Source organism: Nothoprocta perdicaria, unplaced genomic scaffold (genome assembly GCF_003342845.1).
Source record: "Nothoprocta perdicaria isolate Ctin4 unplaced genomic scaffold, notPer1 scaffold_5, whole genome shotgun sequence".
NCBI classification, from domain to species: domain Eukaryota; kingdom Metazoa; phylum Chordata; class Aves; order Tinamiformes; family Tinamidae; genus Nothoprocta; species Nothoprocta perdicaria.
Window position 1 is genome coordinate 7,732,858 of NW_020455754.1, and position 16,196 is coordinate 7,749,053.

The window sequence follows — 16,196 nt, forward strand, 5'->3', positions numbered from 1 at the left end:
CGTGTCTCAATGTGACACGGCCTCTGGTTTGGGCACAGCCCTGAGGGAGCTGTCCCACAGCTGGTCTGCCAGGCACTCTCACCACATGTACAAGACTTCACACATGTGGGAAAGGATTGTAAGATATATATATTTTTAAGGAGAGATACATTTGAAGGAAGAAAGGCTATTTTAAACGGTGTCATATTTTTCACATATTTTATACAATCATATTTTTGTACTGTAAAGCATTCTTGAATAAAAGATAGTTCTTAGCCCTGTGCCAAATAAAGAAGAGTTAATCTCTCTCAATACCCCACTCCTACTCTAAAACCCTGCTGGAGGCAGGGAGAAACAAATGCCTCCCTCCCCAAAACACAACCCTATGAGCAAGGCTGGGGCCCTCCCAGGGCTGGGCATCCTCCCTCTCCTCTCTACCTGGTCCCATCCTGCGGCAAAGCTCAGAGCAGGGAGAGGAGGATTTGATCCCTCCTCTACTAGAGAACACCCAAGGCGTTCCTGTCCTCTTCTCCCGGGGAAAGGCCATGCTGCTTCTCTATTGCTTTCCATCATTTTAATGGGGACAATGCTTAAGTGCTTAAGATACTTAGTTGTTCTTCAGTGTGCTGGATGAGCACCAAAATAGAAGCGAGCCGTCATTAATTCCATCACTGTCAAACTTTCTTCTAGTTCTTTAAGTCTTCTCAGCCCATCTCTCTTTAACACTTATTTCCTAATGGCTGTTGCACATCTCTTCTGTAGAAGTGARTCTGTGCTGCGAGTCTGTTACCTTGTTAAAGAATATCTCATTTTTCTGTGTTCGTCTCCCTTCTTCCTCCAGGAAGCTGTCAGCAGAAATAAGGAGACTTCTTTAGATCATACTGGCCCCCCAGCAGTCCTGGGTCACAGCTTTAGTGCTAGGCTTCCATGTAGAGACTGTTCTGGTTGTTTTTGTCTTGTTCCTGCCCTCCAGGGGTACCACAGACAGGTCAGGGAAGCCGCTCATGGGACAGGGCCAGCTCCTAACCASGCTGCAGAGCAGAGAAGCCAGGGCTCGAGCCAGGACAAGTGTGTGCAGAGCGACGTGTTGGAAACAGCTTCAGCAGAAGGGGACAGTGCTGCCCTCAGGGGCGGGCAGGGATGGCAGCCCGGCACATGGAGCTCTGCTGAGGCAGGGGGCTTGCAAACTGCGCCTCGTGCTGCCTCTGCGCCCATCAGCGGGGAGAAATGGTCACAAAAAGCACAACGAGCAGAGACCTCAACAGCTTCTCCCTCATGGAAGCTCTCATAGAGCAGAGAGGATGCAAAAAACCTCTTATAACCAGTTACCAGCTTCAGGTTGGAATACAGTGCGAGCTCCAGTGCAGAAAGGACTCAGTTCTTCAAGGTCAGGAGATGACACCACCACACAAGAGCTGAGCACAGGCAGAGACACAYGGAGTGCCTGGCTGGTTGTTGTTTTGTGGTAGGGGTCAGAGGGAGCTAGTCCAGGATTGGYAGCACTGTAGCAGGCCCAGGTCGTCTTCACCGGTGGGTCTGTGAGAGGAGATTATTCAAGGTGGACAGGGGGGGACACACACAGGGTGACAGAGACCTGTTTGCTCTAGTGGTTTAGCTGCACCAGGTAACTGGGGAACTAGGTAACAGCGCAGGAGAGCCAGAGCTAACGACGCAGAGAGGACGTCCTCGCAGGYGGCTGTGCTGTGGCCAGGGAGCCGCCTCGCAGCCGGATCCGCAGTCGTGGCCCTGCCGAGGGCCGTGCAGGCCGTGACTGCTGCTGAGGGCATCAGGCCCGGGGCTGCAGGGCTTCCTGCTTGATACCTACAGGCSACCTTTACTGAACTAAAACTATGCAATATTGAACAGATTGAGTCAAGGCGGGTGCCTTAGCCACCTCGCCTCAATATGCACTTAGATTTTTAAGTCCTTAGCAGAAGTTACTTCTGACGGGATAAAGCAGCAAGAGGAGTGGAGCTTTGCTCTGGATACAGCTCCCAGGCTGGCCCGGCACAGCCTTGGTAGAAGGCAGCACTATTTCCCTCACCTTGTGTTTGCCCATGCCTGCTTGGAAACACTGCATTCTGCCCGCACAGATCTGCTGTTTGTTCCTGGTCTGTTCTTCCTAAATCTGCCTACGTGGCAATCCAGAACAGCACCAAGGTCAGGTCAGAATGAGGCAGGGATGTCTCAAAATGTCATAGTTTGACAAGTCCCTAAATTTGCCAACTGCAGGTGGTGGGATTAGAAAGTACCCCCCTCCCTAGGTTGCCATCTCCTTTACCATCTTCCAGCACTGATTACGGTCACTAAACTTGACAAGGCCCTTGAACATCCAAAACAGCTCCTTGACTGACAGGTCCTTCCTTAAATCAGTTTAAGGCAGCAGGTTAACTGGGAGGAAGGGGAACGTCAACTTTGCATGTTTCTAAACCAGATTTTTTTGGAAGCCAAAATAGCCAGGTTCAAATAGTGATGTTCTGTGAGGATGGTGGTACATGACCCAACCTTCCCGTGAGCGGGAGGAGCAGTACRTTTTGCCTGAACGTTGCACCTTGGAGCTCCATGTGCTGCAGAGGAGCCTCGCTGGACAGGGCAGCAAGGGAGAGACAGGCAGGTCCAGAGAGGTTCAAGGTGACAAACAYGGACATTAAGGCACAAAGGCCAAATGACTTCACTCACCGTGTGCACGTGGGCTAAGTTACTCTGAAATGAACTGCCTGAAGCATCTCAATCCTAAGGAGGCACCGAGTTGACCTGCAGAAGCTGGTGTGGTGCCCGAGCCTGGCTCACATTACAGGTAGTGCCGATCACGGCCAGCGCTCACCACTTTGCACAGGCTTCAGAACTGCAGGAAAAGGAGCTGCTTTGTGTTTGCTAGAACTGCAATGGAAAGCAACTGCTCCAACCATCAACGCGCGTCTGGGATGCGGTCAGACTTCAGCAACTCCAGAGATCTATAGAGGAAGCACCAGGCTAAGGACTTCGCTCAGAAGTCATGTGATGTGCAAAGGTCACGGCATCCTCCATAGTGATTCACCATCCCTGCAGCATTGAGCACCTTCCTGGACGGSTGAAGATGCACAAACCCTGTCCTCAGCAGCGGTCTGTAGCCACCAATGAGAGATCAAACAGCAGCYCAAAGCAACCCAACATCACTGCAGACATGGGCCCTTTATGGACTATGTTGCCTCCTCACATTCTACCACGCTGGGGAGCATATCATGCTTATTAAATTAAAAATAAGATGAGGAATAATACCAAACTTCCACAGAAATGGTATAAAAAGGAAGGGGAGGACCCAGGAACTTCTCCCTTCCAACTACAGACACACACCACCCATTTACATGACTAAGTGATTTCATCTTTAAAAAATAAGAACACTTAAACATTAAGATATTTCTGTTCAAGACAACTACTGCACACTTAATGCTACTTGCAAGGGAAGACAAAACACTGCAGGAATACTTTCTAATTGAAATACAAGTCCTAAATATAAGTAGGGACAGGTCAGCACATACAATAAAAACATGTTTTCCTACCTTGAGAAATAACATTCCTGTTTCCCGGAAGCATCCACCTCACTGGGAAACCCCTAAAGAATCTGATATTTAAAAGAGATACCGCCTAAAAGGTTTTAAAAGCTATTAAATAGCGGCATTGTTTTGTYCTATTTTCTGCATCTCTCCCATCTGTAAACCACTTCTATGAAGAAAATCTTTGTTTCAACAGCTCAACCCATCAAAGGTCCTTTGTTCCAAAACACAACAGGGCGTTGATACTGTTTACACCAGGGAGAGCAGCGGGCTCCGGCAGATGAGCTGGGCTGGGCAGCCCGGGTAGGATGTTACCAGCTGCCCCATCCCGTGTGCAGCTGCTGGGCCCCAGAGCGAGACACACAGGGTGAACGAGGCAGCGGGTGCTGAAAACTGCACCCCTGGAAGAGCCCGTCCGGACCCATCCTGACCTCAGTGACCTGAGCGGAATTCCTAAATGTTCAACCCTCAATTGGCAATTAACATGTATTTCTCTAGCTTGCTCATATACAAGATTGTGGCATTACTGCCAATCTTGTTTTCCGTAAATCTTTTTGAAACATCGAAGGCAGCAGTGATATTAGAACTACTGCACTTTAACCAACTCTTAGAGAAGAAAAAAGCGGCTGCTGCTCAGAGGATAAGACTCATCTCCCTTCAAGTAGCTTCTGTAAAACACATGTAAATCAGTCATGCTCACCTGTCCCTGCTTTAGTTGGCTTCCTTGTGAGGTGGGGACTAGACATTGTCATGGGGGATTCAGATCTATGTGCAAGGAAGGACTAGGGCCCCTGGGGAGTAAGTGAGCAGGGAGAGAGAACTGGGCAGTGCTCAGGTCCCCAGGTACCTGTGCTGGGCCACTAACAGCAACACTGTGGTTCGGTTKCTGCTGAGGTCAGACAGCAGCCACAAAGCTCCTCTCAGCTCTAGCGTGGAAGACTCTAAACAAGTCTAAAAAAGCAACAGAGAACAAAGCTGGTTAATTTTAGTGTTTCTAACCTCCAGAACAGGAACAGCACTACAGATATACAGGACATGGCACCAATACTTAGAACTTAAGTTCTAAGAACTTACAACATAAATTCCCAAAAGAAAACACTAGCTTAATCATGAAGTGCTCATGTGTCTGCTCCCTGCTCACCTTAAAGACAGACCTGTCTTTTCTATGTGAATTTAATACACACACACACACACAATTGGTATGGCCTTACTCTCCATTAAAAGACATGGTTTTGCTATATTGGTGACAAAGCGCAGAGCAACTGCTTCCTTAAAAGCAACATTTTTATATCATGATGAAATAAACCTGCAACTTAGACAATTTGCATGACCACACACAAGCAGTGGTAAATTATTTTTGGCTTGTTAAAAGATTTTAAAACAAAGTTCTATTTCGACAGTTTGAAGATGGAATGTAAAGTTTCTGCTGTACGTGTATATATCGAGTCATACATCCACGCTGATTCTAATTTAAAAAAGAAATAAAGATTTTTCTGACATTCTCTCCATGGACTTTTAATGCCCTAGATGCCATTTTACAGCCCACATGATCCCTTGGTGCATTTGTGCTGGTACAGACTTTCATGGGATTATTAAACACTTTAGCTGTTTGGCCCTTTCTTCTGCAGGTTCAATCTCCCCTAGCAAAAGCCTTATGAGCTCCACCTCGCACACAATGTCCACAGCCTTGGAGTGCAGCAAGAGCCAAGCTCCTCATTAGCCCCGTTATCCTTTCAGACTCTTGAAAGCCCACAGAGTTCACACAAAGTTATTTTTCCTTTCCCAGAATTTAAGGTGTAACGTGGGCAGCAGCAGCAGAACTTTCACCACCAGAATCAAGGCAGCTGGGGATCATCACAGCCCCTCTCAGGATGAGGCATCAARGTAGCTCCGATGTTTCCAACAGCACTCACATGTGGCCAAAGAGGAATACCGGSCTTGGCATCTTTAGGCTATCCTGGATTTTAAACAGTTTCAGGAGCCATGTGACAGGGACAGCACTGCGTCCTGCAGAGCCTGGCCCTGCCGTAAGGTCTCACACCAGCAAAACGTGTTGGGGTGGCAGGGAAGCTCTCTGGATCACAGGGCCATTAAGACACACATACACACACCCCAGAACCTGCAATTCTTCACCTCCTTTCTCTGCAAGCACCCGGTTCTTCTGTCTCCACACAAGTCACCTGCTACCCCAGGGGAGCTGCCCCTTGCATCAATAACAGGGATTTGAACCTCACAGGAATCTTGCACAGGTGACTAGTGAAAATACATTAAGTGGCAGCAGCCCCTCTGCTGCCAAGTAGTATTGACATGACTTTACAAATTAAGAGATAAGCTACCTTACATGGTAAAAATCAGCAGAAGGGACCAGACAGATCACACTAACCATAAGCAGCCTGCCACGCTCTCAGAAGGCTGGACACTGCATTGATGGTCCTGGCACTGAACACGACACTGTGAGAAAGCAGTTTGAAACCCGAGCAACTTCTCACCTTCCTGCTCTGCAGAGCAGTGGGAAACTGAACACATTTCAGCCCAAACCCAACCCTCACTACTTAAATTGAAGGGGTTTACATAGAGACAAACTGTGTCTCAGACCACGTAAAACCACCCCAGGGCACTTCACTTTCTAAAAGATTCATCAGATTTTGGGTTACTACAGGCTCTTGCTCATGAATACTTGGGCTCAGTGCAGCCTGCGGAGGCAAACAAAATCACATCATCTTCATTAACACAYGTAAAATATTGAAGACGTTGAAACAACCTGATGTTCCAACAGCCCAACCAACGCTTACATCAGCGCACTTGAAGCTACTGAAGCTCAAACAAAAAAGCCAACCCGATCACATTTAACAACAGACCTTTTCAGTACAGTTTGTAGGATCTGTGATTAGGCCGTAACAACGTGCAGATGAGCACAGCATTTTAAGGTGCTGCCACTGTAATTTGCTTTAGAAGTGTTTCTTCTTACAAGACATTACAAGAAAAACTTATGGAAATATTTTATTTTGCCTGTCATTGTTTTGGACAAGAACATTACTGTCTGGGTCTTAACATTTATATTATGGTTCATATCAGAACAAGCACACACTTCACTTCAGGAGGTTCAGGTCCTCACTGACATCCCTCCGCTTTCAAACAGGTAACAGGAACCCAGAACCGCCCCATTACGGAGGCGTCAGTGCAGGTTTAGGGATGTTTTCACCCATTTCATTAAGAGATATAGAAGCTTCTCTGAACAGCACTTCGATGGTCCAAAGCACAATCCTACTGTTGTTCTCAACATCGAGAGCACTGGAAACATAACAAATGAGAAGGAGAAACGGCAAGCGACAAGGACAGACTTCAGGGAGAGACTTCTGCCGTGCAGTCGCACATGATGATCAGTGTAATCCTCATGAAGAGAAATTTTAAAGAGGCAATGCCAGCTACCACCACGAGGGGAAGCAGGATGCATTCCCGAGGAGCTGCCCAGAAGACAGCATCCCACAGCTAGTGCATTCAGCTCTTCTCCAAGTTACCAAGATACTTGTTTTAAGCTTTCAGAAACAGACTGTAAACAAGTTAAAAGAAAGAAACACTCATAAAAAGGGAAGGGACAAATATTGCAACAGCACAACAGTGAAGATGTAGTCAAAACACAACAAAACTCCAAAGCTCTACTGACATTTAATAACACCAAACTCAACCACTAACTTTGGCAAGTAAATGGCAACAAGTTATTTTTTCTGGTACAGGCAACACAAATCTGCCCTTTGGGGCAGGTCAATTCTGCTCTAGAGCTTTAGAGCGAGTAAAGAGATATAAACTGTATCTGCACAGAGATTATGTTCAAAACACAGAGCCACCAAACCCTCACACAGGTTTAACTAACTCGGTGAGCAGCTCTCTGCTAGGATCAGGAGATCAGGTCTGTTGTGGCCGAGACTGACGTTTCCATCCAGATGTTGTGAATGCCACACATCACAGTAACCAGAAATAACGCTGTTTTGTGCGGTACAATCTTACAAAATCTCTTCAAGTGAAATGAGTTTTCTATTTTCAGTTTCATCCTTTGAAAGGTGGACAGTGTTCGGTAACTTACTCAATTCCAAGGCAGAAACACCTGCTGTATGTCCAAGCAAAATGCACCTATTTCAGGGCTTGCTGAAGTAAGGGATTAAAATTAACACCTAACCTGCAAAAGTAACTGCTTATCACACAGCAGAGAAGCATAAAGAAGGCAACAAAAGTACTTCTATTTCAGATCTAATCTTATAGCATTTATCATGGAACCTGTCCAGCCTCAAAACAAAGTTGTTATGAAATTCTTCACCCAAAGACTACTTTCCTTTCTGCTCATTAGTTTGGCTGCATTTAAGTAACCATTTTCATTTTTTGAAAATACTAAGTTCTTAAGCTCTACCACCCCTACCTACCAAAGCTGGTGACAGATTCCCCTGGAAAAACTCCAAGATACTCTTCAACTTGATAAAGCAAATCTAGACCTTTTTTATTTTTTATTTTTTTAACAATTTGCCAAGACTGGAATGAGAGATAAATAGAAGGCACAACAATTTTGCTTTTTTTTATACAAATACAAACTAAACATGAAAAACCTCCCTATTTCAATAAAAAATTTCACAAGTTCAGGAAAAGTGTTTTAAGAGTCAAGTTCTAGACATTTAAAACCTATCCCACAATCCAAAATTTCAAAGTGGTAAAACAGTAGTTAGAATTCCTTTCCGTGATCATGTATCAAAAGAAAAAAGATTCTACGGATACCCATTATTCCACTTTTACAGCGCCACAAAGATAGATGAATGTCAATTTTTCAAGTGGCTATATCTCCGGATCAGAGGATGTTCATATGACCCTCAAGGGATAAATCGATAAGTTTCTTTTTTTTTCCTGCCCTTGAAATACTTGCCAAGTACTATGCTTTCCTAGAGGCTCTTGAACACATGCACGTGAAATATTATTCCACTGACTGAAATGCACCCAAATTCAGTAGAGAGGGGGAAGAGAAAAAAAAAAAGCAAGAAAACAAAAAAAGAAAATATTCCTTTAGGAAAGACCACTGGTACCAAAAAATCCAGTCCGTAAGTTTGAAGTGAGCAAGGAAATTCAGTTTTTTAAAATCCACTTTTCCTAAAACGTTGTTCCACAAAGCTGGAATCTGGGACAAGGACTAGAAAAAAAATCACAAAACCATAACACAAACAAAAAGGGGCCAAAATAGTATCAAACGTAGCAGTCTATAACAGGCTAGGGCCACATTCCAAGATACCCACGGCTGAAATTCACAAAACTGCAGGAAAAAGGGTTTGCGTCACCATGTCAACATCCGTGATGCTTTCACTGGCGTTGCCCGATCCCCCTTCCAGCTCCAAATCCTGGTTTCTGGGACATTCCTCCACGCGGAGGCCCTCGAATCCCACCTCCCAGCCCCCCACGAGTGCCTCCAGGGCCACGGGGCCTGTTGTCTCTGCGGTCTCCCTCCCTGGCCGCTCGTGTTTTCTTCTCCTCCACATTCAAGCGCACCTCTCCCCTGAACATGATGGGCTGCAAGAGAAAGCAAAAAAGAACCTTCAGTAACGATTCATCTGCAGCTCTCCAACATCAAGACCCTTGCTTCAACCCGGTTTGTGTCTTTCTCCAAACCAAACTAAAACATTTTATGAATTACTATGAAAGACAAAATGGTTATGGGCAAAATACATATCCAGTCTTATGCTTTCCTGGGGAATACTATATATTAAAATACACACAAACATCTGAGACATTTCAGCAGTGATTTCGGGCATAACACTAACATTTTGACATATCTTCTAAAAGAAATTAAGCTATTAACAGTACCCTACATTCATCAGTATGTAGCAATTCACAGTTCACAACTGGACAGAGTCCCAGTTGATTTTTATTTTGGCTCAACAAATAGCAAGATTCCACATGCCACCTTAGTAAACAAACCAGGAAACTGTTTATGACAAGCTCAACATCTGGAATCACAATAATAAGCAGTGACTTGATTAAGAATCCTCACTGAGGTGACAACAGAAGAGCAGAACTGCAGTATACAGCATGAGCCTCATTACAAGTAAAGAGTTAAAATTGGGGGAAAAAAAAAATCCGAGAATTCCAAGAAAAGAGATTCGCCCATTTCAAGTGCATTTCAACACTTCTGTAACACAAGAACATGAAAGTGTTCCCATTACCACGGGGAGAATTTTTTCACCAAAAGCAAGAGCTAACCCTTTGCTACTGCAGAACAGATTACAAAAGTAGCACCGGTCCAAGCACTAAGCAGCACTGCCCTTCTCAAGCCATCAGCTGTGCTGGACAAAAAGGTCAGAGCACCTCGTTATAGCCTTGCTGCCGAGTCCAGTGCAAGCTCCCACGTTCCATACCAGCCAAGAGATTCAATTTCTTTGGCTAAAAGTCTACCCAAAGCCTCTGGAGCTCCTTTATAGCAAAGCTCACTCTGAAGGAAGTCCCACTGCTTAAGGGCACAGGTTTGCACAACACATGAACTTGTGGAGACTGTAACCTCCTCTTTAATGTAAGACCAGAAATGCAGTGGCAGTACTGGAGTACAGGAAAGAGGCAAGGAAGAAGGTAAGGCCCTGTCTGCTGAGGAGACAGACAGACAGTAAGGGATACCGAGAGCTCCGACACTGCATCTGGATTCACTGCCTACCACTACTCTCTACGCTCACGAGATAGGAATTCTGCATTAGCCATCATGGCTGACAAGCTGAGCAGGAACCTCCTGCCTCTGTTAGGAGATTTTTCTTTCTCAGTTCAAACACTAGCACAGTTCCTCCCTTTAAACCTCTTTTCCTTTTGAAAAAGGAAATTCTATTCATCTACTTAAATAAGAATCTGCAGGGCCAGACTCTTCCCATCTCATCTCCCTGGGAGCTGTTTCCCTACTTTCTGCACAGCTCAGCTGTTTCCCATTAGAAAAAAAGCCTCAAAAGATACTGAGGTCAGTCTACAAGCAAAGATGACCTTAATAAATAATTTTTTCACTAACAAAGTAGAACTTTTCTACTTTGAATATAAGTATTTTGATAGAAGGGAAAGAAGTATCCCTACTTTAAAATATTAAAGGGGATATCAGAAGGGAAGTGGGTAGAATATCTTTCATCGGATAAACAGATAGAAACATCCCTGTTAGTAACAAGCAAACAAACACTCTGACTAAAATTACCCACCCTGTTGCTAAGGATCTTCTGCACTGGTTCAGGATCATCAAAAACCACAAACCCAAAATTGGGAAGTTTTCCACCACTGTTGATGCGGAGCTCAACAACATTTCCATAGCCTGCAAGAGAAAAGCCAAGTTCTGGGGTCATACATTAGAATGTCCTGCTGGCCACAACGATGTAACCCCCAACCCCTGTGAAATAGTACAGCAGGGCAACTTACTTTGGAAAAAGTCTTTTAGTTCACTTTTGTCCACATCATGGGGAAGGTTCCCAACAAACAGCTGATGACTGTCTGGATATCTCACAATCCGCCTAGTCTCAACGTCGCCTTGTTCACCATCACGAACTTGAATAAAAAAAAAGGCAGAATTTGTTTAAGAAAGTCAGGTCTCCACAAATATCATAAAAAGTCAGTCATGGTGAGAATTAGTGTATTTTAGAAGATTCAGATTTCAAACTGTTTATGTATACATAGACAACTACATATGCCACAGAACACGAGGCAAATACAGTTCTACAACGCAGCAGATATTCAGGCCAAGATCAACTAAAATATCTTCCTCAACAAAAATAATTTTCCTCCCACTCCCAATTGGCACAGTTGGTGGTGACATTTCCAAACCTTAATCAGTTATCATACAATCTCCTGAAAACCATTCAATAAGCACAAAACAGTTCATTCCTCCTAGCTTTTCTTACTTGGTCTAGGACCCCTCTGTGGTGGGATGTTTGTTCTCTGCTCCCTCACTCTCTGATCCCTCTGAGGTCTCTGTGGTGGAGTCTGAGATTCCGGCTTTGTCTCGGGGCGAGGCTGCACAGGTTCAAAGAATTAACATGCAAAAATCAATACAATTCAGCTATTCAGAACTTACTAAAAAGCTATTCATAAAATAAGCTGAGAATTCAGGGGAAATTTAAATTCACAGTTTTCATCAACAGCTGTAAAATGCACATTTAACTCACATATGCTTACACTGTTTGTGGCTTGTATGCTGAAAGCAAGTCTGTCACTGCACACTGCAAGTTAAAGTTCCAAGTTGCCTCATTCACAATTATGTACACTCAAGTGCCTCTGCCCACAGTATAGTGGCAATTAAGCAGATAAAAGTACTCATGAACAGGCAAAAGAGAAAGTTACAGAAGCTGCCTCTCCTTCAGAAGAGGGTGCATTTATTTTAGCAGATAAATGTGCATGTGAATGCAGGCTGTCTTTTCTTCTCAGAGCAAAATTCCTTCTCAACTAAAAAGGAGTATCATTTTATAAAGTCTACAAGGTTATGTTGAATTTAAAAGCCAATGGAGCTTGTCTGAAAATTCAAAACTTAGGTAGATTTCGCTATATCCTCCCCCCCACACAACTAACTGCCAGCCAGTCTGCCCTTAAGTGGCTCTTGGTGTAGGATTCCTACCTGTGAGACTGGTACTTTCACAACATGAGGTGGTATCCCCGATACTGGAACAGCTCCACTGGGAGGAAGGTTCTTACTAGTTACTGACGCCCATGAAAACGTCTAAAGAAACAGAGATTAACTTAATATTTTCTCCTTCAGAAATACAGTCCTGATGTTACAGCTAGTAGACACAGAATAATTTTAACAGTGTTAAGCTGCTTTTCAGACTTAAATTCTATCCCATTTCTATATTCTGTGTAGAGCTGAAATGCCACAGCAGGAGGCTAAAAGCAAGTACTAGATCAAGGGTAACCAAGGTACTGCCTTTCTGGTTCCTCTTTTGTCTTTCATCTTCCTTAATATTGACAAGTGACAACTACTCCTAGCCAGGAATAAAGTCATCAGATGAAGAAAACAGATGAAATGTGCAAAGTTTCAGAAATTGTCTTTATAAAAAAGCTGAACTGAAAACTAAAGCTTAACTGCTGCCACAGTTCCCAAACTAGCAGATACAGGCAGTCTTGCGTTAGATTTTGATATTGGATCAACCAGGTTACTAGATGGAATTTCAATTTATTGGAGGACAGCCAATGGAAAGCAGCCAACTGGTCATGATAAGAGTAATTGGGCAGGAAACAAAAAGAGTTAAAGCATCTAAACACTTCTGAACCCAGATATTGCTTCTCTTCTTGACAGAAGAGAGTGTGCAAAAAACAAACACACACCCCACCAACCTCAAACAGAGGTCACAAAGACACTCAAAAACCATCACATCACAGATGAGAGCTACTGGTTTTCATTACCCTGGAGTCCTCTTGCACTGCAGGAGCTGGATCAGCAGGAGCTGGAGAAGGACTCTTCTCCACAGCCTCTTCTGGAGCTGATTCCTCCAGCGCTGGCTCAGGCTTTTCTTCTTGGGCCTCTGGTTCAGGTTCCTGTTCAGGTTCTGGCTCCGGCTCAGGCTCTGCATCTGCAGCTGGCTCTTCCGCATGTTCTTCCAAGTCATTGCTACTACAGAGCACCACAAAAGGCAAACCATAAGGCAGCATTATATTGAATCCATTAGCAGGTGATAAAGGATGCTGCTTTCCAAATCAGAAGTTAACCACATAATCAAGAGAGGGCCACAGGTAACCTGTCTAAAGACTGCACTACACAGGGATGCAAGTTGCACACTGTTACCCAACAGAATGGCAAAGCACTGTATAAGCTGAAGGTAGATTTTTCAGTTGAATACTCTTGAATTGCAGCTGCCTTACTAACAGAAGTCTTAGTTCATCAAGGAAAATCATGAGAAACAGTAAATTCATTTGACTACAGACCTCTTCTAGGAGAAAACTGTATTAGACAACATTTGGCTTCACCCAATACAGTGTTATTACCTGACAGTCTGCTCATAGTAAGTACTGCTATCATCAGGAACAGCCTCAGGTGTCTGCTGCCTTTCCTCAGGTTCCTCCCCCTCTTCTTCTGATTCTAAATGAAGTCAGAAAAGAAAAAATAAATACACCATACCCATCTTCAGTACTCAGTGCCAACCTAAGGCATTTACCACAAGACGCAGCTGAAGCTTCTGCTTAAAAGTAAACATGGGAAGCACTATTAAGATGGAACACAACAAGAACTTCCTTATATTTTTGCTATTACTTCAGTCATTCAGTTTTGGCTAAAAGTCAAGCAGTGTTTTCATGTTATTTGGAGAAAAAAAATACCACAAACAGATTTGTAGCCTACACTGTAGATTGCTGCTGCTCAAAAATAAAAATTACTTTAACTAACGCTGTTCTAAGGTAGCTACGGCATTCAGGTGTTTGCTGTAGTGCAGACAGCAGGGTCAAAGAAAGGTAAGACTGCAGGTCAGGAAAAAAAAGCCAAGAGATCACCAAGCTTAGTGCTGATCTGCCATCTCCAAGGGATTTCCTCTGGTCTGGGAGCCAAGCATTAAAATAGACCCAGGAACAAAGAATCTGTATAACTATCCATGAACTGATACTTACCCTCGGGAGGCTCTGTGTCAGAGTCACCGAAAACCTCATCCTGGTAGCGGAAAATGTCATTATGGACATAAAACTTGTTTGCAACAGAACCCTTGAAACAAAACAAAGGAAGAAAATGATTCAATGACAACAGCCACAAACGCCTCCTCAATACGACAAAGTTTACTACCAGTGGCAGAGCCTGGCACTGGTCTGTCCTCCATGACACCAACAGTACAAAGCAATAAATACAAACAGGACAGTCACCAGTTACTACAAAGGATCCCCAAGCAGGAAGAAAACTGTCAGTCAATCCAGGCAAGTTTAACTGCCTCTGCAGCCCCTTGCCAAACACAGGAAGAATTTCTCACTCCACAAAAGTTAGTGGAGAGTGCTATATTACACCATAGCTCAGATGATATCCCTTGACATCAGGGCAATTAGATTATTATTTAAGAGCAACTCCAGTCACTGATAGGCTCACATATAATTCTGACTGGCAGCAAAATAAGGCTGAGAAAGCAGAAGGGTCTGCTTTGAGCCATTTACACATCTGTTCCATGCACCAAGGAGTATAAATAAATATCAGGGCCTGACACGCAAGAAAAATCCAGAGTGCTCAATGACTGTTTTATTGATAACACACCTTCACAAATATGATAAAAGAATCAAAGTGCTGCTTTGTTAAAATAAAAGAATGAGATCTCTGCGAAGACAGAAGTAGCTACCAAACTGCCATAAAAGGAATAGAGTATTTAAGATGGAAAGACTGGGATAACTTTAATGCTGCAGAGAAGGCAGCAAGAAGACTGTTCCATGACCATCCTGAGAAAGGGACCTCAACATGACTCCCGGAACAGAAGCTCAGCTCAGTCCAGCAGAGAAAGGAGCTGCAAGTTTCTTCCTTACAACTGAAAGGATCAATAAAGACTGAGTTAAGTCCTAAAAAAACTGACAGCTAGAGCTCAGCAAAACATCAGCTTCAGCCTTCTGTAGTCTATCTTGACTACTAACAGCTACACAGTTAGCTGTTAGTAGTCAGAAGCAGAATAACTAGTGTGGAGTTATTTTATAACATTGTTTGGTGAGGTCACAAACCAAATCAATACTGAAGTAATAAGGAAACAGCAGCTTGAGCAAGTTGTCCTTCTCATATCTTAAGACCAACCCAACTTGCCTCTTTCAAGAAACTGTCCTGTCATAGTGCTTCCCCCTCGCTTCCTCAAACAGCAAGTCAGGGATGCACAGCAATCACATCCCAAACTGCATGTGTACAAAATGACTGATCAGCTAAAAAAGTTGGTTTGCACCTAATTCTCCTAGCTTATAACGGAAGTGTGGGAACCAGAACTTCTAGGTTCTATAGTGCCAATTCTGGGCTCCAAAGGAAAAACATTCAAACTGCGAAATAAAACTGATCTTGCAATTTATCACTATATTGCATATTTACATTTATATGTATATTTACAACACTGCATGTTGCAAGTCACTTTAAACCTCAAGTAACACCAGAATCAGAAATTTGGATTCTGCATCTTAAAATGGAAGAAAACAGTTCTTTCACTAGCCCTTTCTCATACTAGTTGCTTGGAGGGCAAATAAAAGAAACACCTTGGTAGTCACAGACCAGGATATCTACAGTAAAGATGATAACCATGGTTAATATATTAACATATGGAATTAATGCAGTGTCATGAACAATCCTCAGTGAACTTTGTGGTAAGTGATCTCCTCAGCCCAACTCTCCAGCATTTGACTAAACAGGCTCCATTTAATCCTAACATAACAGCAGGCTTAGAGCAGCACTGACACCCTATAGAGCATACCTCAGGTGCAAGCACAAACGTTTGCATGAATCTGCGCACGGGCTGCATGTTATTGGAGAGCTCCCCCATCACTTGCACTACGACACCATCGTTGAGAGTAGCATGAGCATCCACGTGGCGGATCTTCGTGTGGCAATCCTTGAAGTTTAATGACAGCACTTTCTTGTGGATATCCTATAAAAATATATATACACATAGACAAACATGTTACAGGAGAACTAGCTTTTGCTGTGTGCTATGTCAGTGGTTTCCAAAGAAAGGAAGAACATAAAACATTAGGGTTTTGAAATACAACCTAAAA

The 16,196-nt window shown here is 43.7% G+C and overlaps 1 protein-coding gene across 2 annotated transcripts in view; it reads right to left on the reverse strand.

The window, feature by feature from the left end:
• Nucleotides 1-7,371: 7,371 nt before the first annotated feature.
• Nucleotides 7,372-16,196, reverse strand: part of G3BP1 (G3BP stress granule assembly factor 1) — a 21,474-nt gene continuing 12,649 nt past the window's right edge. The window contains exons 4-12 of one of the 2 annotated variants that reach the window (XM_026047451.1): nucleotides 15,896-16,069; nucleotides 14,091-14,181; nucleotides 13,476-13,569; nucleotides 12,897-13,104; nucleotides 12,112-12,213; nucleotides 11,402-11,513; nucleotides 10,923-11,048; nucleotides 10,709-10,839; nucleotides 7,372-9,053 (exon numbers count right to left, since the gene is read on the reverse strand). In XM_026047451.1, coding sequence (XP_025903236.1) covers nucleotides 8,847-9,053; nucleotides 10,709-10,839; nucleotides 10,923-11,048; nucleotides 11,402-11,513; nucleotides 12,112-12,213; nucleotides 12,897-13,104; nucleotides 13,476-13,569; nucleotides 14,091-14,181; nucleotides 15,896-16,069 — 1,245 coding nt within the window. In that variant the 3' untranslated portion in view covers nucleotides 7,372-8,846. The remainder of the gene's footprint in view (nucleotides 9,054-10,708; nucleotides 10,840-10,922; nucleotides 11,049-11,401; nucleotides 11,514-12,111; nucleotides 12,214-12,896; nucleotides 13,105-13,475; nucleotides 13,570-14,090; nucleotides 14,182-15,895; nucleotides 16,070-16,196) is intronic. The other variant, XM_026047452.1, reaches the window with a different exon arrangement.